At 33.6% G+C, this 27,414-nt stretch overlaps 1 protein-coding gene across 7 annotated transcripts in view; it reads right to left on the reverse strand.

Annotated features, from left to right (window-relative positions):
- Positions 1–27,414, reverse strand: part of KCNH7 (potassium voltage-gated channel subfamily H member 7) — a 438,379-nt gene that overhangs the window by 126,216 nt on the left and 284,749 nt on the right. For all 7 annotated transcript variants that reach the window (XM_074337148.1, XM_074337141.1, XM_074337138.1 and 4 more), the window contains exons 3-4: positions 23,259–23,414; positions 4,044–4,472 (exon numbers count right to left, since the gene is read on the reverse strand). In XM_074337148.1, the coding sequence (XP_074193249.1) occupies positions 4,044–4,472; positions 23,259–23,414 (585 nt within the window). The remainder of the gene's footprint in view (positions 1–4,043; positions 4,473–23,258; positions 23,415–27,414) is intronic.

Here is a 27,414-nt window from a genome sequence, read left to right on the forward strand (position 1 = left end):
AATTGCATTATTAATCAAAAATTTATTAATTGCCCCTCCCATAAATGTTCTTCAATGTATATTTTGAAAATACCAAATTGTACTCAAAGAGTCATTCTTAGGCAAAAATAATTGTAAGAGATCAGTGAAACATTTGACTATTTAAAGGTAATATAAGATTTTAAAATTTATGCTGTTACAATGCATGCACAGTTCAATACCTATAATATTTAGGAAATTTATTTATATTAAAATGGGCTGTTTTCAAATCTCAAAACAGAGTGTTTTCAGATTTATTTTGAGATTAGTAATCTGGCTCTCTGTTACATACTTGCTACTAACAAAATATGTATTTCTAGTTTTGAAACAAACAAGCTTTTAAGTGAAGTCATGTCAAAACCATTCAAATATATCCAAGATTTGAAAAATCTGTTCAACATTTGTTGACATCTCTTCTAATACTGTGCATATTTAAAATCTGGTATATCATAACTGTTTCAAAGCTTACAATTAAAGCAATTTCAATAGTGTGGCATATTGAATTGCTAGCGTAGACATTGCCTTGGACAGAGATACACAACTGAAACTGTGACTTTAGATGACAACACTACAGTCTTTGAGGGACGATAAAAAGCAAATAGGGATAGTGGAAGAGAACTCGATTACACTGAATTAATTATCACCATTCAAGATGGAGTCCAAAAATCATTAGTAAAGTGACAAGTATTTTCAAGTAGTTAAAAATTCTAATTTTACTCACCAAAACAGGAAATTATATATTAAAAATTATAAATTAAAAAAAAAATACTGACCAAGAATTACATTATATGGTGACTGCTGGCCTGGACATTCTAAGACGGAGTTTGTGGTGTGTGTGCTGGTGCCAGCTAGATCTGTTTGTTATTCCTCCATGACAGTATAAGTGCAGAAATTAGAGTAGTTGTTTAGAGTCTTGTAGCAGTTTGACAGTGTAATGTTACATCTTTCAACCTAATAATCAAACAATTGGTGTTTATATTTTGTATGTCTGTTTTTTAAATTTCATTTTCCTAGCAGTGCATTTTGATTGTGTTTCCAAATGTATTGGTCAGTGATGAGCTAGATAGAAAATTCTGGTCCTTCACCACAAAGGGTTTGAGAAGTACAGTTCTAAGGTACTTGATAAAGTAGATTAAATGGAAGGATAGGTAAAATATTGTTCATTAATATATTTCAAATTACTTAAAGCCTGTAAAGATAGCCCATATAGGAGGACATTATTTTTTCTTGAAGTAGGAGACAAAAAGATGAATTCAAAATCTGGTCCATGTGGGGTTAACCTATAAACCAGTTATATGGATTTATAAAATTAAAACCAGTTTTAAAAATTTTCCATCTTCCCTCACAAGTGGCTCAGTTTGTAAACTATATCAAATATATATCCTTAGGAAGTATAGTTTCTTCTATGCTAGTCAGTGATTTTGTAGCTAAAATTATTCTAAAGCTGAAGTACAAAATGCCCTCTGAATTTATCAATCAATAACCAGACTTTAACTGAAACACCTGCAAGAAAATGATAAATTTTTGAAAAATAACATAACTTGGGTGTCGGAAGAAAACTGAAGGTGATCTGAAAACCTCACGTCCATATATAGAATTCATACCAAGAAATCAAAATTATTAAATCATCTTTTCTCATAATTATATCAGTAAATGGAGAACACATAAAATTGAATACAATAAAGTTAAATCGTGAAATCTGATCTAACCGACTCAGCACCTCGTCAAATCACAGGCTAAGTCTATGTCTGTATAATGCATTGATTATGTATCATTTAATATTCAAAGTTATTGTTTCTCAATGTCATTATACTGTAACTCAGGTTCTAGGCAATAAGGACAATCTCTGAAAAGTCAGTGTAATTCCTAAAGATGACTACACTAACTGGATTAACTAACTAAAATATATGCCCATCATTTAAATTACCATGCTGAATTTATTGTTGTTTAGCCATAAGATCCATTACTCACAGATAAAAATTTAGAGCTATCGTTCATTGAGGAGATATTGAGCATGCCATTACTATATGGTATAGGATCTTAGACGATTATGCAGATTGAAAATCCTCGATTTGATTTTTCTTTCTCTTTTTGACCTTCTTTGGATTTCTGATTAAAATGGCTATGCTAATTGCTCTCTTACCATATAGAGTTTCTCAAACCTATCTTATAGAAAACTGTTCCTTCTGTTGCCGTGATATTAATTTTTCTCTTTTTGAATTTTTTGGGGCCAATTCATTTTCTTTCACCTCTTCTGCCCTCTCTACTTTGCTGTGACCTTTAAATAAAGATTCCCCAGATGCCTCAATCCTAAGATTTTGGTTTACATTTTAGGGCGTTGTGGAGCTAGTAACTCATTATTTCTTGATGTGTGCAAATTTGGAACATATTTCAGAAGCATTGTCCTCTGGATTTTACACCAACATTTATTGAGTTCCAGCCATGAAACAGGTAATTGTTCTGGATACTAAGGCCGCAGAGCTAACTATGCCACAGCTCCTGTGCTGGAGGAGCTCGTGGCAACATAATAATTTGCTTGCATATCTAACAGGAATGACAGACAGACATATAAAGTAGGATGTATTAAATGCTATAATATTCGTAAACACTATTTTGCACACTCAGGTATAAAAATCACTTAATTTCTCTGGTTTGGGAAGGGGAAATGGGTTCTTATGGGTATGAGTAGAAATGTAAGGAGGGGCAAAATTGGGAAGAATATTCCTGGCAGAACAAAGTAATGAGGCTAGAAAAATGCATGATACATCTTTGGAAAAAGGCAATAAGCTTCATGCAGTTTAAGACAAGAGTAGATAGGAGAGGAGGGAGAGACGAGAAATCAGGGTTGAAAAATCACTGTGACTAGCTGGTGAAGTGCCCAGTACCCTACACTCAGGAGCCCTGTAATCAGTTATGTTTTAAAAAGAAAATTGTAACAGCAGCAGCATCCTGGGGGATGATGGGCCATTGCAGGAATGAATACCACAGAAAGGACAGTGAATCTCTCAGAAACCCAAATATATAGGATTCAGAAAAGTGGAACTGATGCATTTATGCAATCGGAACGCTAAATCTCACACCCACTGGGGCAAGTTTAGTGACTCAACAGACCCCTCCTACAGTGAGGTTTTTATGGAGCAGGAGTAGGGAAGAAAAGCATTGCAAAAGATTGTGGACTCTGGAGACAGGCAGTCCTGGGTTTGAAGGTTAGCTCTGTCACTATATAAAATTGGGCCAGTTATTTATTTAGCATATCTATACCTCATATCAGTTTCCTCATCTATAAAATGGGACTTAATAATTGTCCCTACTTCATAAAGTTGTGATGAGAATGAATGTGTGTCAAGCAGTTACATTTCTTTCACATAGTAAATACTAACAAATGTTATCCATTATTGTGTTAATTATGATTGAGAAATGATTTCTGACTTTGCTTTACAAGTTGGTTTTGGTTGAGATCAAGACTTTCAGCGTTTTTGTTTGTTTGCTTGTTTTTTTTGTTCCCTGAAACTTTCCTCTTTCCCCTACCTATTCCCTCCCTGCCCCTAATCAGTTTAGAGGTTTTTGATCACTCAGTATGTACATTTCATACAGCAATTCATTTGGAAAGAGTTAGTCAATAAAATAGTCCTGTGATGGCACACCACTGTTTCTGCACAGGGCTTGACTGTTTGATAAATGCAGCGAAATTAATTATGCTTGAGATGACAGTACCATGACCTAAGCAATCTTATATTAGGCATTAATTCATTAACACTCCATTAAGTAGGCAGATAATGGTTATCATACTATTTCAGAAACACAGATAAAGAGGCCAGAAGAAACCAAATTATTCACTAGGTTTCAAAGAGGAAATCAGGAACAACTAAATGTAGAACTCATATTTTTAGTAACTTTTACTCACATTTCTTCCCTGAGAGCATATGGATTAATGTTGAAATTAAAAATAATATAGAAATTACTGTTCATTACCCATTAATTTATTTTTTCATATTTAAAAAGAAAGCAAAAAAACTCACACATACCTTCACTGGCATGTCTGTCTCTAAATATATTCTTGGGGTGGACACTGAACCCTTCTATATCATGCACTGATGATGCCCTCCGTATACTACAAATGCTTTCCTTTGATCTGGAATGAGTCAGCTGGGAACTTGACTGCAGCATGTCAGGGTAGAGTAGGTCCCATTGCCTTTTGGGAGAGGAATGGTCAAGAGGTCCAGATATATTCACCAAGGGAGAACATTGGCTGGGCTGTATCAAGGCTTTTGTATCATCTGCTTCAGAGGGACTGCAGCTTTCTTTTGTAGGAGACTTAAAGTGCTTCATGGCTACTGAATCGTCACTCTGTTTAGATGAGTCAATTATGACCATATCAGGATCGTCTTGTGGTAAGGACTGCTTTCTGTAAGTGAGAACTCTCAGACCAGGAAACTTGAACCCAAAAAGTTTCCCTACAAGTAGAGACACAAATTAGCATGATTACAAGACAAAGGATATATCCCTTAAAACAAACCAACAACCAAACATTGTTGGCCCATATGTAAATACCATGCAAAAAGAGTTATTAATTTACAGTTGGAATGAGGGATATTGTAAAAAACTTCCCTGAATCCCATATGAATTATTATATAAGTAGTAAGAAAATAGTAAAATAAATTTACCATGTTTCTGATGATTAGATATACTCCAGTGACATGAAATCATTATTTGAATGACATGAAGTTGTTTTAATAAATCAAAAACATATATTCACTATCCATCCATTCTTTAAGGGAATTTAAAGGGTAGGGCACAGTTAAGAAAGGAAAAGAGAGTGGGGCACTGTATGTAAAAGGGGCAGATACAGGAAATGTTATAGTGTATGGGTCTGGGTGGTGGGTGTTATTGTATTGAAAGTAAGAGGGAAGGGAATGAGGCGGGGGTAAGGAGTGAGCCTGACATAGCCACAAGGTTTTTATTGGATAATATTGTGAGTCAAAGGTAAATGGAAACAATAGGGTCAACTGTGTATAAGACATTCCTCATTCCATCTGGAATTCTTGCAAGGCTCTTGGTTTCAGAAAAAGATGTATGGTAAAGGTAGGGATTTCTTTTTCCTGATTGTTGTTGTTGTTGTTCTGATATTTGAGAATGTGGCATGAAATGTTATATATATCTTAGAGTGGATGATGCTTAAAAGGGGCCACTAAATATAAACATTAAAGAGTAGACAATAAAAACTAAAATATTAGCTGATAAACACATAAGATCACTGGTAGTAAAAATGCGAATTAAAACAAGGGTATATCATTTTCTGCGCTCCAATTTAGCAATAAACAACAAAATGAAGCATGACATCTACTGCTGGCAGGGAGCACTGGAGAACATTCAGACCCTGCTGGTGGGATTGCAAATTGCTGCAAATTCTTTGGAAAGTCATCTTGCAATATCTATTGACATGAAAAAAATACACTTTTCATTTGATTCAGCGATTCTATTTATAGTATATCACAAGGTACAAAAACTAGACACAATCTGAATATCCATTAGATGAAGAATGGTAGAATAAACGATGGCATTTTTATACTTTGAGAATGATGTTCTTTAAAAAAACAAGAATACGTATATGTTTTGGTTAGAAGGTTATTCAAATAGAGTGTTAAGTGAAAATGAAAGTTTCAGCTTAATGTGTTTATGAAGATACTGATTCATTAAAAATATTAAAAACCTGTATTTGTCCACATGAGTTTTATGGCAGTAGAGAAAGTTGTGGAGGAACATACTCCAAGCTTTCCATGTTGATTGGCTAAGTAAGTGGGTTTGGAAGGGGGGAAGTACAATGTATTGTATTCTTCTCTATGTCTCTCTATTATTTGTCACATAAGCATGCATTCTTTTATAATAATTTAAAAAAACACACGAATAAGGTAAAACTTATATCCCTAAAGGAAATAATAAGAGAAAGCAATCAAACAATCTTGTACACTTCAAAGATTTTCTGAGAATTGTCTGTAAGAAAATGCAGAGTTTATAATTTCTATCGCCAGCACAGCAGCCTAAATCCACATCACCTGTAACTTTACAATTATTTGTTGTCTTTCTAGTTAGTCAGGTGGTGTCTTCAGGCCACAGTAAAATCTATCTTCTTATATTCTTTAAGTTTCATGGGCACCACTATCTTTAATATATTTACTATGAATTTTTCCTCAATGGATTGAAGGTAGTCTTAAAACATGAAAGAGCATTCTCAAAACTCATGAACGTTCCTGCGCTTTATATTAGGATACATTTCTAGTGGATGGTCTCATGGACACGTATATTTTCAAGTCTACCTTTAATTGAATGACTCATAAATCTGTACCTCCATCCCAGACCTCTTCTCTTAGTTCCAAACCTGCATATAGAATAACCTCATCAACCTCATTTAGAATTCCTAAAGACACCTTAAAATTTCATAACAAATCCAATCTCCTGATCTATCTCCCCAAGCTCAGCCCCCCGACCCTTTTATTTCAGTGAATGTCTTCACTATCCATTTAGTCTGAGATCTGAGGGCCATTCTAATTACCGTTCTCTCTCACCTCCATCCCCTATATCTGATCAATTCTCTAGTTGTGTTGATTCCACCTATGGAATATCTTTTTAATAGTAATCCTCAATAATAATCATTTTTCTGTTCTCTCATCTCCACTGCTCTTACTTGTGTCTAAGCTACTATTGGTTCACCCAATTTCTTATACTAGGATGCTAATCACTTCCACATTGCATCATATTGTTCATCCTTTAAAAAATATTTTTTAATCTTAAAAAAAGTTCACTTTTGATCATGTAGACTATTGTTTAATCTTTCACTGCTCCCATATAGCTTCCTCCTTTGGGGAGGAAGAGCTACTCTCTCCACTCTGCAACTTCGTCTTTCCTCCCTTGCCCTCTAGGATCCAGCCTCACAGATATTTTAATTCCTTCGGAGGCTTCTTTCAAGGCTTCCTTGTGTTACTCTTCCTTTCAGTTTTAGCTGCAAAGTTATTTCTTTGGGAAGCTTTTTCTTCCTTCTGAATTAGAAGCATCCCCTTCATAACTTTCAACATGGTTCCTAGTTATACACTTGTTGATGTTCTTATTAACATTTCACTCCCCTATGTGGACTGTAGGACTCATAGAAGGTTCCCTGTCTGTTTTGCTCTCCAAAACCCAGCTCTGACAGACTGCTTGAACATGGCAAATGAACTTCTGCAAGCGGATTCTAAACTGATAACGTGCTTCAATTTTTACTGTAGAAAAATTAGAATATTTAACTGTTCTGTCCAATTTAATTAGAGAATCTTAGCCTCTTGAAATTGTGTTTACCCGTATTTACCAAAAATGATTGATTGAGTTGAACTCAGTAGCTCATGGAAATGGTGAATTGCATACCCTACCCTATGTACCAGATAAAGCTGTTATTGTTAATTTCACCTATTAATTGCTACTATTCTGATCCTAGAGCATACACAGAAGTGTTTTCAGGCTCTTCATGATCTAGGGAATCTTATGTAAAATAGTTGTTACATAAAATTGTAGAATTAAGCAGGGTAATTTATTATTGTAAGCTTTTATTTGTGGACTAAAATTAACAGTGTTAAATATAATTGAAATAGAATTTATCTTTCTGGTAAAAGACATGACACAATGCATAGACAAATCCCAAGTGTGTTCAACATTAAAATCTGGAAAAATAAAACGTATGTAGATCAGAATAATCAATGTGTAAATAAGATTAAATAACAGGGCATCACAGTAACTGGTTTGCAAGAATTCTTACATAATTCTACTACCAACTTTTATATACTCTAGTAAATAGCCAAGTTAAAAATTAGTGAGCTGTATCCAAGTCATTTGATTAGCTTTAAATGCATATGAAATTGGATTATAAAGCAGTTTATAAATCAATTCTGCAAGCTTACTACAATGCAATGAAGGACAATGCATACTTTTATTCATTTTTTTCATCAGTTACATTGCCCTCTTACTTTAAAAACCATTCACTGCCTTTCTTAAATTAATGACCATACAAAGCATTTAGTTTGCTCCTATAGTTTAGTCACATCCAAGGTGGTACAGATGGTCTTTTCTGCATCACTAGGTTAATATGACCATGTTATATTGCATTACAGATTTAGCTGTCTAACTGCAGTTCATGCGGAAAGAATCCACATTGAGAATTTTGCTTAATCCTAGCACTTTTGGGCATGAAATATAAAATGTAAAGGAGTGTAATCCTGTTATGGCTTTTAACACCAAAAAACACCCTTGTGAGCTAAGTCTCCATATTTTACTATATTTGTATTCTAATTTGAATAACTTAAATAGTTACTGTTTAGTTTATCTACTAAAATGTTGGATAAATCTGAAATAAGAACAGCAGAATGCGGTTTTATTTTACGTATTTTTTACACATTCTCCCAAATAATTATAAGTATTGATAAACTACTTACATGAACATGACTTTATTTAAATGTATCACTTTCACCTAAGAGAATACATAGTCTCTAACATACAGAAACTCACAAGTATCTACTACCATGTGTCTTTCTCCAGATATGTCACTTGAAGCTGCTGGATTTAAATTTGGAAGCTGCATTTTAATATATCCTGTATTCTATTTAACTATGAGCTTTTTATTTATCACCCTGAAGGCACATTGATGTTTTTATCATCTTTCTCTTTGAAAAACCTAGAATTATGACTTTAACCAAATATGCCAAGATGTGAAATAGTTGGCCCAAGGTCAAAGAGGACATCTGGATAAAGTCAGAATAAAACAGCAGTTTCCCTGATTTAACTTCAGTTTTACCCAAGATTTTGTGTTTCCATGGGCCATAAGCATCAACCTAAGAATCTAATGAGAATAATAACTCTTTCCTCTAAATAAATGTAGACAAAAGCATACACACAACTTCATGATCTCAGAGCTTGAATAACAAAATTCCCCTCCCCTAACCCAAACCTTTCCATTAACGTCCCCTAGGATCTCCTAGAGTTAGTTGACTCTTAATATTTCTTTCAGTTTTGACTTATGTTGTGCTAATCACAGTTCCCATAAAATTAGAATGATCACAACTACATTTCTACCCTCTCTCCTTGGATAATGAGACTTTAGAAAATGGTTTTACTAAACTTTTCCAAATTGAGATGTCATCAACCTGAACTGTTGTTTGTTTTTCTCTTTCTCTTTTTCTCCCTCCCAGCCTCCCTCCTCTCAGAGCTGATTCTCAGCTACTAGAGTTTGGAAGAAAAATGTTGTGCCAGTTAGGCCTCAAACAACTTTTCTAACTTAGGAATATACCTAAGGATATTAGAAACAATGTTGTTTTTTTTGCAGAAAAGCAAATATTTTTGAAAAATCCTCCATATATTCCTAATCATTGAATTTACTCACAACTACAAATTCCCAATCTTTCCCTTGGTTCAATTGCTCATCATTTCTACAAACTCTTAGAACTTTGTAGAACAATTATCTAATAATTTTACTACTAACACTCTATTAAATATAAAGTAGAAGCATTTTACTTTTGCTTGTTTCTGCTTAGTTGAATTATGGACTGAAAAGTAGACAGAAACTTAAGTTCAAGCAGTCATGCAAATTAGATAACTTAGTGGGGTAAGGAGAGGGCATATGTGTGTAGGGGGGTAGGGTGGGGGTTACTATGAAGGCATGAGTAGAGATATTTTCCCTCACAAAGGATTAGGTGTGATGAGAGGTGTCTTAGATTAGATCCCTGAAAACAGATGGCATAAAGTTTCATGGGGTATGTTCTCAGGAGATATGCCTCTAAGGAAGGGAGGAAGGCAGGGCTGGGCAGAGGAAGGTCAACTGCTTTGCAAATGCAGCTGAAGCTTCACCAAGTCCTCCTAGAGCTCTGGGGCTTGGTAGCCCTTCAGAGTCATGCAGAACTGAAGCCAGGGTATCTGCCCTTTGCACCCCTGCACCAGGTCCTCCTACAGCCACGCCATGGGGAGGGCCATAACTTTGGGAAGACCATTCCCTGCCTCTGACATTTCCCAGAGAGGGGCAGAGTTGGGCATCCTCAGCAGAAGATTTGCCAGCAACAGGGCTGTCCCAGCCCGGAGGAAGGTGTCCAGCTGAGAGGCATAGTGTCTAGGGGGACACAGCGGGAGGGGTAGACAGCTTTTGGTCTGAAAAAAACTATGATCTGAATTAAGTCTACTATTAGCTCTTATTACACAGAATAAGGATTTGTGAATTAATGGCAATATATCTTTCTAAAATCAGGATATTCACAAATCTGACACTTAACTTGGAAGCCTTAAAATCACTGCAAGATTTTTCTCCAGCCAAATAGTTCTGGACGTGCAGTGAAATATGACTCTAATCTCTGAGTGAAAGAGAGCAAAGATCAAATTTGATGATAATTGACATATCTGCCTTTTATTTTTAGGGACACAATTTTCAAAGAGATACCCCGTAAGGGCAAGGATCTGACCTGGCTCATCTGACTAGTGGGTGACAAATGTGGCAGCGTAGCCAGTACGGTCCTGGTGGTAGTGACAACACACAATCACCAGGGAGTACACTGACCAAGTAAACCTGAAGCAAAATATGAGACTCTTTGAAGGAGCAGATGTGGTCAGTAATACCTTGGAAAGCTAAGTCTTGTGGGACGTTTCCTAGGGCAAGAGATACTGGAGAAAAAGCAAGCTCTTACAATAAGGCAGTAAGTATAGGACCAAACTGGAATCTTGAAGCACTGTGAGTCCTGAGCCAACAGTGAGCACACGTATGTGGAGGGTGGGGGAAGTTAAGTCTGCAGCACGCATGAGGACAATCCAGGAGCTGCAGCAGCAGAGAACTTCTGGAACAGGTTCACAAACGCTGATGATGTCTAAGAGGCACTGCTCCCAACCTGGCTGGGTCATCATGACTGCTGCTAGTCACCCAAGGTTGTCATCCCTCAGTGAGGAGGGATTGGAAATGAAAGCAAACACACCAGCATTACATACATGTAAACCTGATTAGGATTTTTACATGATAACTGCGTAATAAGTCAATGAATGATTTACCCACACTGTTTTTTTTGTTTGTTTTTTGTCTGTTTGTTTGTTTGTTTGTTTCTGCTCAACTTGTTTCTTGCTTTTCCAAATGCCAAGTTAAAGAATCCATTCGTAAGTTGTATGAAAGTACTAACGTGTTAACCTAGATTGACCCGGGATGACCGTGTAGTTATCACACTGACAGGGACATTCTTCATGGAGTGTCTAAATACAAATGGTCCAAACACCAGTTACCCAAATGCTGTATTAATAGGACTGTGCCTGATTTGAGGGTTGCTGAAGAGCAAAATCTTCCAAATCATATGCACATGGGGGGGCTCTGGTGTGGCTATGCTGATTTAAGCAGTTATTAGCCCCTCGCTAACAATATTGTTAATGAGGGGATAAGCCTTAATATTTTTCAACTACCAGCAATGTTCTTGATCTTAGAAATATAATTTTGCCCAAGTCCCAGTGGGAAACAGATACACCGTTGATTGCAACCTATCACTGAACTTTTCTCAGATTTCTTTTAGCAACCATGTCATGACACCTTTTTCTATATCAAATTTAATCTTTAAAGAGAGGAAACTTCTAAACACATGATAGTAGAAAACATTAGTTACATTGTAGAAACTTTAATTAAATTCATCTGAATAATAGATTGTTTCTATAGTAATGCTCCCTGGGTGGGAAACTATTTTACTACAGCAGCTCTTCATGTTTGAATTAAAGAATAACTTTCAGCTCCAATGGAGGATAGTAAAAGCACTATGAATGTCTTTTATAAAACAGCTACACAGAAAATTTATTTGTTTCTTAGCTTGAGGTCTGAAAATTGAGATACAAATTTGAGGGAATAACGTAGCTATTCAGGCAAATATATGTTTTAGGTGTCAATTATTCAGAATATTGAATCTAAAGTATATGAATACATTTTTAATGACTTACATTAGCTAGATAATTCCCTAAATTATCAAACTGTATTTTGTGTGTAGAATTAGCTTCAGATGAAGATTTTAGAGTAATTCAAACTTTTACTATAGTAAGCATAAAAGTAAAATTCTACATTGATTTGAAGAGTGTAATTTTATTCATTTCAAAGATAATGAAATCTCCTTTATAGTACCTTAATAAGATTAAATGGAAAAGTTCCATATTGAAAATTACTGCAAGAATAAGATACTATAGAAATTTAACTTTATTTATTTTTCACATTTAGTTTCACTTAAAATTTATCTTCATAGTTTTATATAAATATTAATTAACTTAGGCCAGTAGTTTTCAAACTTTAGTGGGTATCAGAATGACTTGAAAAACTTGTTAAAACACAGATTGTGAATTTCTCTATTTCTGAATCAGTTGTGATGTAAGCCCAAGAACATGCATCTCAAATATGTTGCGTGATGATACTGATGGTCTCACAATTAAGGAATCACTGACTTAGATAATCTGGCTAATGCTGATTCAGTAGGGAAAGCCAAACAATTACTCAATGTGAAAATAACTTATCCACTTATTTATATACTCTACAAATATGTATTGAGTACTTATTATTTGCAAAATGTTGAGGATACATGCTATGAGCTAGAGATGAACAAGTTAAAAACATAGAATGCATTCATTTGTTTGGATGTATATTGTTATCAAAATATATATGTTTTTAAAATTTAAAATAGGTTTCCTCAAACCCCTTGAGAAATTTTTAACTAATTAAAATATATGTGTATTTGTGTGTGTGTGTGTGTGTGTGTGTGTGAATCAGACTGGTGATTCTAGATGCTTGCTATAAAAAAGAAGAAACATAAAATACAAATATACTTGTAAATTATTTAAAATAAAACATTAAAATATTTTATTTAAAATAATAAAAAGCAAAATTTTCTTAAACTTGACAACAATTAATTTTGAAATTAATAGTGTAAGCTAGAATGCATAATTTGGTTATCTTCCACATTTTGCAAATATTTCAGAGCACCAGATATATTAGAGCCAAAGAAAAACATAAAACACATTTTTCCAGTGCTATTATTTCCTTTAGATGTGGCCTCCTTTTAGTTGGTTAAAAAAAGTACAATCACTTTTCCACTCTGTATCATTTTCATTTTTTAGATTGCAGAGGTTCTACAGAAGACATAAATGAAAAAAAAAAAAAATTATATCTTCTATTTGGTATTTATATTTATTATGTAGGATTCATTGACTCAATTTTGCAGAATTTATCAATTTTATAGATAGACCTATCAAAATAATACTCTCTCATGTATTTGCTCTATTCAAAATGACATAGCCATCTATTTGTGGCTAGTCCTATATCTTAGACAAATAATTAGTTTCTGAAAAATTAGTTCTTCCTAGAGAAAGGTGTGCACTTTTGTGTATGGTTCCTAACCCGGAATCTAAATATTGGTGCTGAGAAATGATATACCACTTCATTCAATACGAAACAAGTATCCAGGTTTCTACAACTTAGCCCAATTTATCATAGTCCGTTTTTATGATCCATCTTTTCTATTGTGTATTTAGCTCCTTTTCTATTACTTAATCTTCTCAAATAAATATTTACTTCACTTTCATCTGTGTTTCTTGTGTTGTCACTTCAAATTTTTTCCTTTATTTTGTCTACAATTCTGGAGATGCATTTAAATTTACAGAACCCACATCTCAAACATTTGCCTTTTCCCCAATACTATCACTTAAATCTCACCACTTGGGTGCATGCACACACACGTACACACTCATTATTTAAATAAGAAATTAAGTATTTTGAAGGTAAGATATTTCTGTGAAAAAAGATGTATCACATTTGATATTCTTTTATTTGTGTTTTGTTTGTTTGTTTGTTTTAGTGGCCATCACTAGAACAACAATGTAGGAAATAACCAATAACATTATTTTACACACTTAGAGAAAGTTATAGTATACTAAGTTATACTTTAAGACAAAAAAAATCAGTAGTTTGCCAAAGAACAGACATAACATAAGGTAAAAATTGGACAGTATCAGAAGCTACCAAGCATAGTCTCTCTGTCACTTTTCTGCTTGATCTAACAATCAACCCTTAAAAAAGAGACACTAAGTATAGGAAACTAGAGTGTATAATGATAGAAGGGTATCTTGATAGAAGAATAATGATAGAATAATGATAGAATATAGGAAAAGAAATTATTCATGTTTACAAAATAAGAAACAATTTCTTCTGAATTTGTTATCATTTCACATGAGATGCTGTTTTAATCAAAGTATAAAGTCACACAGATTATGTATTATATCCTGGGAGGCTACTGTGTGAGTTATTTTCCATTCATGAAAAGTTTTAATTCTCCAATTTTCATTTCAATTCAAAATTGATACTTTATTTATTTTTTTAAAATACCCCCTTTCTGCCATGCTGCTGATACACCTTTCCTTTTTTTACTTCCACTTAATTTAAAGGACCAGTCAAGAGAATCATTCTATGGAAAAAACGTACAATTTGTGAAGGCAATGAAGAAATAAAATTAGGCATCCCCCAAACAAATTATCTTATTGATATTTATGGCCAAAATACAGGCTGACATTACCTAAAGCATAGTCTCAGGAATCATTCAATCATGACTGATTTTGTTAGTGGAAAATATAAAGAAATCAAGAGTTGTCAACTTAAAAGAATAAGACTTTGTATTATAATAGTTTTTTTTTTTTCTGTGTGTGTGTGTGTGTGTGTGTGTGTGTGTGTGTGTGTGTGTTTATAGTACTACAATTTTGTTTCTATATATGTTACCTGGAGATTAGTGATTTTGAAAGACAATTTACCCCAAGTGTGATATTGTTCAGCGTAATGTATTCAGACTATTGAAATCATATTATATTAAAATATTTGTCCCAATATTGCTTTAACAGAATATTGTACTGTCATTTAGACATACTTAAACAAGTAACTGATGCTATAAAAATTCTCAGCTGGTGTACATTTTATTTAGTATTATACTTAGGTTCACAACATAGATTTTTGGGACTTTTCTTTTTTATTTCATGTGTGTTTTGCTATCTGAATTCATATGCAGTACAACAATTTTATTTTTCAAATATTAATATTTTGTGATAAGGCTTTCAGCTTCCCACTGACAATGACAGATCTCTAAATTTCAATTTCTTCATGGATCGTTATAAAAACCACAGAATAAATAAGGGAGTCAAATGAAAATACCCATAAACTATGCCTAACGAATAATTAGAGAAAGAGACACTACAGGTTTTAATTTACCTATAGGCAGGGAAATAAATGCCTAAGACCATCAGAATTGGCTTAGGAGAGTACACTGCAAGAGAGAGTCAGGCAGAAACTAAGTAAAATGGGGGAATAAAAAAGTCTCCTTGGAGTGGTGAAACACATTTCAAATAGGGTTTACCCTCAGAATAGAGGGATTCACACTGAGTAAAAATACTAAAGAATGCTAAAAATCTACTTATGAAACAGAAGACATATATAACATATCAAAATGAATTTAAAGATTCAGGATGGTAGAGTAAATAAACACTGTGCCTGCTCCATTCCATGAACACTTTAAAATTACAAGTTAATTATTGAACAATCAACCTGGAGAACTATCTGAAGTCTAGCTGAACAGAAGTTTTATAACAAAAGGTATAAAGAAAAAGCCACATTGAGTCTGGTAAGAGGAGGTAGATGCAAACCTGGCTGGTCCCAAACCTCCACATGGTGGTTGAAAATAGGGAAGGATATTTCAGCCATGGGGGTTCCCCACAGAGGAGTGAAGGACCTGAACTCAACTCTAGGCTCCCCAGTCCAGAGTACTGGTGCCCCCACAACATCTCCTCCATTGAGGAATCTAACATCCGGTGGGACAGAAGGCTGTGGGAAACCCAGATGTCCTCTTAAATGGCTCCCACACAGACTCACTCACTCACTGGCATTCACCTTGGGCTCCAGTGGAGAAATAGTGACTCAGGGGCCATCAGAAGCATATAGAGAGCAGACTGAGGTGTGGCTTTGAGGCCAGGGCAGGAGGATAGTTACCATTTTCCCTGTGTGGGGTTCTTCTCCCATACATCTGGGCAGGCAGCCACCATCTTTAATGTGTTGAGCCCACCCCATATGCTCACAGCCAATTCTGAATCTGATTGATCTAATGAGCTCTGGGGCTCCAGGATGCTGACTCATTGGGAATCCACCCCACCAAAATCCCCCCACACCAGGTGGTACTTTCTGGTTGAGCAGCCAGCCCCACCAACAACACACTCTTTCTTGGAAAACTACTGGAGTCTACTGGCCCCAGGCCAGGGACAACCAGACTTGATGTGCTCTGAGACTTTTGACTCCGAGCTCCAGGCTCAGCACTGGCACCAAACCAGAATCTACATTAACCTGGTAAACACCACTCTTCCCTCCCTAGTGACTACCTGAGACCCTGCCTCACCCAACTCACCTACTGTATGAGGCTTTATCAGCAACTGAACCTTAAGGATGCCAGTAGCTGGCAGCAGGCTTCAGGGTATCTTGGCTTTTTGCAGAGCTACCCCAGCCCTGGTACGGGTGGTAGATGTCCTCAGTCATAGTATGGCATCTCCCACATGCCTCTAGGGTTAGCACAAGGCAGTGAAAAACCTTGGATCTCTTTGTAGCTCCTACCAAGTAGTCCACAGCCAGCCAAACAAGATGAACCCAAATAGGCCCACATCAAGACTCATTATAACTAAAGTGGCAAAGAAAGAATCCAAAGAGCAGCAAGAGAAAAGCAACTAGCTACTTATAAGGGAGCCCCCCTAAGTTTGTCAGCTGACTTCTCAACAGAAACTCTGCAGGCCAGAAGGGATTGGCAAGAAATATTTAAAGTGATGAGAAGCAAGGATCTACAACCAAGACTACTCTACCCAGAAAGGCTATCATTTAAAATCAAAGGACAGATCATGAGCTTCCATGACTAGAAAAAGCTAACAAGGAATCTTAGAGGGACTTCTGTAAGAAAAAGAAGAAAAAACTATGAATAATAAGATGGCAATAACTACATATCTATCAACAATTACTTTCAATGTAAGTGAATTAAATGCTTCATTCGAAATAGGAAGGCTGAATGAATAAGAAAACAAAACCCTTAGATATGCCTACAAGAGAATCACTTCAGATTGAAAGATACACACACAGACATGAAGAGATGGAAAAAAGATATTTCATGAAAACAGAAACAAACAAACAAACAAACAAACAAAAACAGCTGGGTTAGCCATACTTATACCAGACAAAATAGACTGTAAAACAAAGGCTATAACAAGAGACAAAGAAAAACCCAGTTATCCCACTTCTGGGTATTTATCTGAAGAAACCTAAAACACTAGATCGAGGGGATGTGTGCATCCATATGTTCATTGAAACATTGTTTACAATGTCCAGCCTGGGTTTCTGTCAATGGAAGAATGAATAAAGATGTGGAGGTACATATATACAGTGGAATATAGCTTGCATGGAAGGGAATGGGTTCTTGTCATCTGTGGTGGCATGGATAGACCTGGAGGGTATTGAGCTGAGTGGAGTATGTCAGACAGAGAAAGACAGATGCAATGTGATTTCACTTGTATGTGGAATCTAAAGAACAAAATAAACAAACAAATCTGAAGAAAACTCATAGACATGGAGTACATTTTGGTGGTTTCCAGATAGGAAGAGGGTTGGGGGTATGGGTGGAAAAAAAGGGCAGGGATTAAGAAGTACAAATTGGTTATTACAAAGTCGTCATGGGGATGTAGGTTAGTATAAGGAATATAGTCAATTATATTGTAATAACTATGTATGTTGTCAGATGGGTACTAGATTTGTTGGGGTGATAGGTGGGAGGGGGTTCAGAGCAGGGTTTAAAAGGTGAAGGGATTAAGAAGTACAAATGGATAGTTACAAAATAGTCATGGGAATGTAAAGTACAGCTTAGGGAATGTAGTCAATAATATGGTAATAGTTATGTATAGTGCCAGGTGGATACTAGACTAGTCAGGGGGATCACTTCTTAAATTACATAAATGTCTAACCACTCTGCTATACCCCTGAAATTAATATAAAATAATATTGAATATCAACTGTAATTGAAAAATTTAAAAAGAGGGAGAAAGGTAAAGGGCGATAAGTGGTCTAAATTTCCAGGTATAAAACAAATATGTCATGGAGATATAATGCACAGCATCAGGAACATAATCAACCATATTGTGATAGTGTGGCATAATGTCAGATAGTTGTTGGACTTATCATGGTGATCACTTATTTAGGTGTATAAGTGTTGAACAACTATGGTATACCCCTGAAACATATATAATATTGCATTAGCTATATTTTAAATAAAAATCTTAAAAAAAAGAATTTAAAATTTTAAGTCAGCAATTTAAGATATGAATTAAGATTATAATCCAGGAATTCAAAAACTCCATAAAAATTGGACAAATAGAATAAAATGCAAAGTAAGGGCTAAAACAATATAGGTAACAAGTTCAGGGGAAAAAATACAAAATCATTTAAAAAATTAAGACCACATCATAAGCTACACAGAAGAAATAGAGGTTAGAAATGGGAGAAGGCAAGAAAATGATATAGAAATAAAGAGAGAAAAAAGAGCTGAAGAAAAAGTGATAGATGTGAAAGACAGGCAAAGAAGGTCCAACATGCATATTACTCGAGTCTCTGAAGAAGAAAAACAAACAGAAATAACATAAGTATTTAAAATTATAATTCTATAAAATTTCCTGAAATAATAGATGAATTTACATATAGTATCTGGAAAATCTGACTTAGAATAGTCAAGTCCAGACATATACTAATAACAATTATAGACTTTAGAATTTCTTTTGGTTTGAAAGATGAGTATTAAAGTTTCTTATTATTAGTTTGTTTCTAAAATTTTCTGGGACTCTGAGAAATATATCAAAATCATTTACAAAGGAAAGTCAAGTAGGTTGATATCAGACTTTTCATTAGCAACATTTGATGCAAGAAAAGAGTGGAACGAAATCTATAAGGTTCACCAGGCAAATAAACTGTGAGTCAAATATACTCATTATAGTGTGAGCCAAATATATATATATATATATATATATATATATATATATATATATATATATATATATATATGCTGTCCTTCAAGTGTCAAGGCTACAGAAAAATTGTGTTGAACACAAAAGAACTCTGAAAATATTTTACCCATGAACACTTCCAAGAGAATGACCTTTATCCAAGAAGCTATGTTTGGGAAAAGTCTTGCAAAAAGACTGGTGTTGAACACTGAACACATTTCATTAGATATTTAAAACTATAAAAAAAGTCAGAAGTATGTAAGCATTCCATAGTTGACAAGCTAGAAATATCACTACGAAACAAAATTAGAGGAGGAAGAAGGAAGAAAACAAAATAAGTTCGTTGAGTGCCTTGTTGGTAATAGGCAACAGCCAAGTGATAATATTTAATTGTAGAAGACTAGGCATACTTAACAGAGCAAAGATAAACATGAAGAGAGATAATATTGTTACATAAAAATGCATGGTGGAAAGAGGAGGAAAAGAATTACAAGTTGATTTTATTCTTGCTCATAAGGAATCAAAATATACAGAAGGAATGCTGGAAGGATTAAGGACATTATATAAATTTTTTTATAACCACCAGAAATACAAATGTTGCTAAGAATAAAATGAAAGAAAAACAGAATAAAACAAAATCCAGACAGTAAGGGAAAATAAAATATAGCTTAATGAAATACTTTAAAATAGTTTTTTTTAATATAGAATATATTGGTATAAAGGTAAAAAACATCAGTCATATCAATAAATATAAACACCTATTATAGTTATAAATTTTAAAGGAAGTATTATTTTTCTTATAAGAAACAAAGGAAAATCTAATTTAACAAGTTATAAAAAAGACAACCAAAACAAAGACTAAAAGGTGGTTTAAAGATATAACAAAAATACAGAAAAAAAACTTATGTCATGATTTAAGATACAGCAGAATTTAGATAGAAAATTAATAAATAAAAAAGAAGATGCCTTAGAGTGTTATACAGGCTAACTTAAAGTAATAAATTAAAATGGTTTATATGAGTATATGAAATAAAATTATGAAATAATACAGTAGCAATATTCATAAAACAAAAAATTAGAATATATAAGGAAAAACAGAGAGAAATCCCCTAATAATAGAAGACTTTAATACATTTCTTTTAATGTGAGACATATGTAAAGGACAGAAAATAAGTAAGGATACAGAAGAGTTAAACAACATAATAATAAGGTAGAGTTTTAAAAATAGTATTAACTTTTGTAACCTAATATTCTCAAATATCACCTTGTTGTTATGTTCACATGGGTCATTTCTGAAAACTGATCAAATAATAAACCACAATGCTAACCTTAGCAAATTCCAAAAGAGAAATAATACAAACATCATTTTGTAGCCATAAAATGTTAAAACCAGAAGTTACTAACAAAAAATAATACTTAAAAAATACCTTTCATACTGGAAAATTAAAAACTATATATAAAACAATTCTTGAATTAAAAACTAAGTAAACAAACTTTGGATAGTTTTGAGAAAAACGATAATGAAAACACTATATACCTGAATTCATCGGGTAGAGCTCACAGTGCTTAGAGAAAAAATATATAGCTTTAAAATCATATATCAAAAAAAAGTGAAAGAATGAAAATAAGTCAATGCAATAGAAAAAAGGCAAGAAAGTTGATTGAAAACTGAAATAATAAAAATAAAAGCATAATTTGTGAGTTTGAAAACTAATAGAACTAATAAACTGACAAAAAGGTAGTTCCATGGAAAGAAAAATGCTAATTAATAAAAAAATTTTACATGGAGAAAACAAAAATAAAAGAACTGAGAAATGTCACAAATAAAATTCGTACAGGAATGGAGTAAATCTTAAAAATATCATAAAAGACTACGTTGTATAATTCTGTTAAAGTAAAATGTTAAAGTCTACATGAAATAAATAACCTCTGGGGAAATAAAACTTTGCAAAAAATGATACTGATTGAGCTGGATAATTTGACGAGACCAATCTCTGGAGAAAAAAAAAAAGAAATTTGTCAAAAAGATACTCCACAAATAAGTACCAGGTCTAGATGATTTCACAGAGGAATCACAGGTAAGCTTTAAATCCAGATAATTCCCAAACTATTTAAATGGTTCTGTAGCATAGAAAATAGAGGAAAAACTTCAGATTATGTTTTTAAGGAATTATAACGTTGGTACCAGTACCTGATGAAACTGCTCACACACACACACACACACACACACACACAAATTATAGATCAGTTTTCCTAATGAACATCGATGCAAAAATTCTAAATTAATTTTAGATAAAAGAATCCAACAGCATATTATAAAATGAAATACATCATGTCCAAATGTGGTTTCTTCCAGAGATGTGAGGATGGTTTCATATTACTAAACCCTATTAATAAAATTTACCATAAAAATAAGGAAACAGAATAGTACACTCATTTCTACAGATACTGAAAGGCAATTTACAAATTTTAACACCCACTATTAAAAAATACAAATTGATGGAAACTTTCTTAAAATTCTAAAACACATGTAGCTCAGCCCAAATGCCATCATTTGAATTAATGGAGAGCTCTGGTGGCATTCACACAAAAATTGGGAATAAGGCATAATGTTGACCAACAACTTCTTTTTAGTGATACGTTGGAGGTATTTAATAATACATTGGAGGCCAGTACAATTAGAGAAGAGAAAACTGTTAGATGTATAAGAATCGGAAAGGAAAAAGTAAAGCAATCTCTATTTGATATGATAGCATACTTGAAAAGCTCATGAGAGTCAATGTATAAGTCACCATAAATTATTCACTAAAATAGTAGGACACATAATGAGCATACTGAAAATATCAGTAGCCTTAAAAACATGAAAGAGAAGACCATATTTATAATAATAGCAACAACAAAAATGTTAAATGCCAAGTGGCAAACTAAACAGTGAGGAAAATTTAAAAATACTCCTGAAAGACATAAAAATTAGACTTAAAATGAAAATACATACAATATACAGTTTTGTATAGAATGACTCAACATCATAAAGATGTTAGTGTTCTCAAATTACTTTATAAAATTAATATGAATCTATTAAAAATACCAAAGGGATCTTTATTGCATCTAAATATGTTGTTTCTAAAGTTCATATAAAATGTTAAACAAGAAATAACACCAAATCCCTTAAAAGTAATATCAAAGAAAGCATTTCATATCAGATATTAACTGTATACTTAAAACAGTGTGATTGAGAAGGATAAATAGACCGACAGAACATAAAGCATCATTTACAATAGCTGAGATATGGAGCCAACCTGGGTGTTCATCAATGGATGAATGCATAAAGAAGAGGTAGTACGTATATAAAATGGAATATTACTCAGTCATAAAAAAGAATGCAATCTTGCCATCTGCAACAACATGACCCATAGGGTATTGTGCTGAGTGGGGTAAGTCAGACAGAGAAAGAAAAATGTCCTATGGGTTCACTAATATGTGGAATCTAGAGTACAGGATAAATGAATAAACAAAATAGAAACAAGCTCATAGATACAGAAAACATTTTGATGGTTGTCAGATTGGGATTGGAGGGCACTGGGGGAATGAGTGAAGTGGGAAGGGGATTAAGAGGTACAAATGGCAGCTATAACATAGTCATGGGGGTGTAGAGTATAGCATGGGAATACAGTCAGTGGTGTTGTAATAACTATGTATGGTGTCAGATGGGTACTGGCTTTATACAGGTGAGATCATTTTGTAAGGTATATACTCGTAAATGCCTAATCACTGTGTTATACACCTGAAAATAATATAATATTGTATGCTGGCTGTAATTGAAAAATAAAAAAAAAAACACAATGTTTTTTTTTAAAAAGAATAGCAAATATATATGCACATTTCCTTCTGGCATTATTTGTGACAGTCAAAGTTGGGAAACAACCTAAAGGTCCATCAGCAGGGAACTCACTGAATTTACTATAGGATGTGCAATTCAAATGGCTTTGAAAGCAGCTGATTGATACTGTAAGGCATCAAAGTGTGACATCACTACAGCTTTTATATATATATATATATAATTTTTTACTTAAAATGTAAACCTATTTTTAGAACTGAATCAAAATGAAGAATGTATTAAAATTATTACAATAGCAGAATATTAAGAACATTATGTGCGTGTTACTTTTACTTACGGTTTACGTTTTTGACTGGTAATATTGGATTTACCCTCTCTGGGGAGGCAGCATTTTCCTCATCCGTCACATATTCAAAATTAATGATGAACATCATGGCCACACCCTCTTGGTTTTTCACTGGAATTATATGAGTGTTGCAAATGAACGTGGACCCTGAGGGGAATGAAAAATGAGTGTTAGGTCAAAAATATGTCTCCATTTTGAAATTGCAGTAATATTAAAATTTTAATCAAAACCTATAGAATTTTTTTCTTAAATGATCATTGAAATTAAATTAAAAATACTTTGATTTTTTTATTTCATATTTTATTGCACATATATTTACTTAAAATATGCACAAAGTTTGCCAGAAGTTATTTACAACATAATTCACACACTACCCTACGGAATAACAGAACATCAATTCTCATTTGATTTCACACACCCCCACTATAATAATTAGTATAGGGAAAAAGACATATTCTTTAACCTTCTAGAAAAACAACTCTTAGCTTTTCCTTATATACTTTGTGTAAATCTGAATCTATATAAATATAAGCATATAAACAATGAAGACAATTCATTTTGTGTTATTTTGATTTTAACGTTAAGGAAATTATTTCTTTTTCCTCATTTAATTTCTTGGACATAAAATAGTAAATTATTGACTCTGTCTTACATATGTTCCTTTTTTTGTGAAAAATTCCCAATGCTCATCTTACAATACTTTTATTTGATTTGTAATTTGTTAGAAAATAAGGACAATTTGTCTATACTATTGTGTTAGTTTGAGCCTTTCAACCAAAAATATGATATTCATTTAAAAGCACAATTACAGGGCTAATAAGATATATTTTATAAGAATCACCTGAAAATGAATAAAGGGATGATTCAGTTTAAAATCAACTATTACCACCTATCTTTGAACAGAAAACTCCAGATCCAAGATTAAGAGAATACAGTTAAGAAGTTGACTTCTTTTAAATCAATTGACTTCTGACTGCCTGCTTGGATCTGACTTCTAAAACTGGGTATCTCCTCACAGCACTTTCTTCATATTTTATCCTCTAAATATTTTCTGTTGCTGCATAATTAAAATATAACACTATATTAATTTCATGTGTACAACATAATAATTTAATATTTGTACACACTGTAAAATGATCACCATTGTCTAGTTAACATCCATCACTATACAGTTACATTTTTTTCTTTTTGTTCTTGATGTGGACTTTTAAGATCTACTCTGTCAGCAACTTTCAAATACTATGCAATACAGTATTATTAACTATAATTAATGATATAGTTACCATGCTGTAAATTACATCTCATGATTTATTTATTTTAGAGCTGGAAGTTTGTTCCTTTTTATCCTCTTTACCCATTTTGTCCATCTCCTGCCTCCACTTACCCAGGAAACAACAATCTGGTCTCTGTATCTATGAGCTTGTTTTTTTTGTTGCTGTTGTTTGTTTTGTTTTGTTTGTTAGAGTCCACATATAAGTGAGATCACATGGTGTTTGTCTTTCTCTCTCTGATTTATTTCACTTAGCCCTCGATAATGCTGTCAAGGTCTTGAATATTTTTTTAGTTACGGTGACAGAAATCTCACAGGTTGAGGATTTGTTTGGGTTCAAAAGTATTGTATTTTTAAAATGCAAAAACTTCAGAAAGAGGTCTCAGTCATTCAAGTTATAGTATGTATTTTGATTGCTTTCTTTTTTTAGCAACTAGTTGACACCATCTTGACATTTGAGGAGAGTGATGGTTCAATGTAGAGGCAGGAGCAGGCTGGGAGCAAGGTGGGTCTGGCCTGAACTTCAGAGGGAGATGTAGGAAAGGGAAAGGACTCCAACAGGCTGCAGACAGGAGCAATAACACATAGCAGAAGTAGGTGGGAAGGCCAGTGGATGCTTGCATTCACAAATTGTGTCCTATTATGCTCTGACTATTGAAAACAAAATGAGTATGAGGACACTCTTTCCTTTCTTCTCATCCCTATAACATGGCTCCTGTTGGCCAGAGTTGAGAACAAAGGCTACTGCTAATACTGATATACAGTGAGACATCACAGGTTGAAGGACTTTTGAGGGTGGGCCTGGAGATCTAATTATTATTTATGAAATTATTTTGGTGGGTGAACATGTTCTAATTTCCAAGGAATTATACAATGGGTATATATAATAATACTTTTAGAATATAGACTCTGTAAGGTGGAGAGTCATATGTGCTAGGTATGATTCAGATTTTCAAATGTGGATAGACTCCCAAATTTGAAATGTAGACCTTATTTAGAATTAATTTCATATTTTCTACAATGCTGACCATGGTTTTACAGATGTGGGAAAGTCTGTTTTAAAAATGACATGCTGCACCTTCACAGTGTTCAGCTACATCTTTAATTTATTTAATAAAATAGTTAGCTACAACACTTGTCATAGTTTCCATGGTAACAAGCAGGATGACTTTAGTAAACAGAAAATAAGCAATTTAAGACTGTTCCATTAGAACTAAAAATAGAAATGCTTCAGGCCAGGCATTACACTACAAATTGGTTAAACAGAGAGTCTGTGGTGATGCTAGAAATAGCCATTATGTAATTTGCTAATGAACCAAAATATATATTGATTTTAACACTTAAAATGACATATACCCTGGATTTTGTAGAATATCGTTATGAATTCGCAGATTTGTTACTTAGCAGTTTAAAAATCTTTCAACATTTGAGGTACACTACTGATTGTACAAGAAAACATAAAGCACAGATTATCAATAAATAAAAGATGTAGGGATAGAGATCTAACAGGTTTATAACAGAGCAGAGTAATTTTGCTTTTGGTAACAAGGGGCAGAATCATTTCTTTCAATACTAATGCTTGTAAAATTACTGTCTAGTGCTAAAAAATAATAAAATTACAGTGCTTTATAAAAAAGTTCATCTATACACATCGGCTTCAAAGCATACTGAATAAGTGTAATTCATCTGGAATTTGCTGCCCCACTATCATTGTTTCCTGGATGTTTCTATTAAGCAATATGTCTCCTCTAAAGTCAACTGAAGACTCACATTTACATTTTTTTCTCTTTTAGTTTTTGGATTTAATGTCTCCATCAATCTTTCATAACCTCCTGGACAGGAGATATTGCAAAGAAATGCATGGATTTTAGAAGAGGATACTCAAATACACTTTAGAGGGCAAAACATTTTTTGGCATTATTCTATAAACTCTAAGTTCTGTGAAGATACTACTTTGGTAAAGTAACATTAACCGAAGAAGTCACTACAGTGTGCTTCTAAATATTTTTCTTGAATGCGACATTGGGAGCAAGATAAATGGAAACACAATTCAGCAAACACTAATCTAGCAATGAAGAAAAAAATCATCACATTCAAAAAGAGAACTAAAAAAATCTAGAAATAAAAATTTCAGTCCTTGTTAAAATGAGTCTTGTATTCTGATGTAATTAACGCTTTTTAAGAACAAGCTTATTTATAATAACATTATCCAATAATTATAAAATTATACATGCAATTATTCTAATACAATATAGAATCAGGTTCATTTCCATGTTTTCTGCTGAGTGAAAACATTCTCAAAGTGGGAAAGGATGGTTAGCAGGAACAGTGTTCATTTTAATAAAATGTTTAGAATGTTAATTTTTAATAATATCCACAGAGCAAGCAAACTCAGGGTAATCTTAATAATTACTTCTTCCTAGCTGCATTTTAAAATAAAAGGCCAGGACTCTTCCCTCTGAGCTGCTTTATGTTCTGGGTTTTCACATGATGATGAGAAGGACAGCAGTAAAAAAAAACAAATCAAGGTCCTACTTATGGAACTTATATTCTACTAGAAGAGACATAATAAAGGAACACATAAGTATCTACTACATCAAGCGAAAAGAAGTACAGTGAAGAAAGAGAAAGCAAAATAAGGTGATCAATAATAAGAGGCAGAAGAATGCTTTTCCTATAAAGTTGTATGTAAGCAAAGAAATACAGGCAGTAATAGAATGAGCTATGTGGTTCTGTGGATAAAGAATGCACCTGGCAAAGAAAACTCTCAGTGAAAAAGCTTTTCTGTAGGAGCAGGTTGTAAATTCAAGGAACAGCGTGCAAGCCAGTGTGACTAGCGTGGTGTGGGTAAATGGGGTAGGAGAGTAGGTAAGGTCA

This window comes from Rhinolophus sinicus, linkage group LG01 (genome assembly GCF_036562045.2).
Source record: "Rhinolophus sinicus isolate RSC01 linkage group LG01, ASM3656204v1, whole genome shotgun sequence".
Lineage (NCBI taxonomy): Eukaryota > Metazoa > Chordata > Mammalia > Chiroptera > Rhinolophidae > Rhinolophus > Rhinolophus sinicus.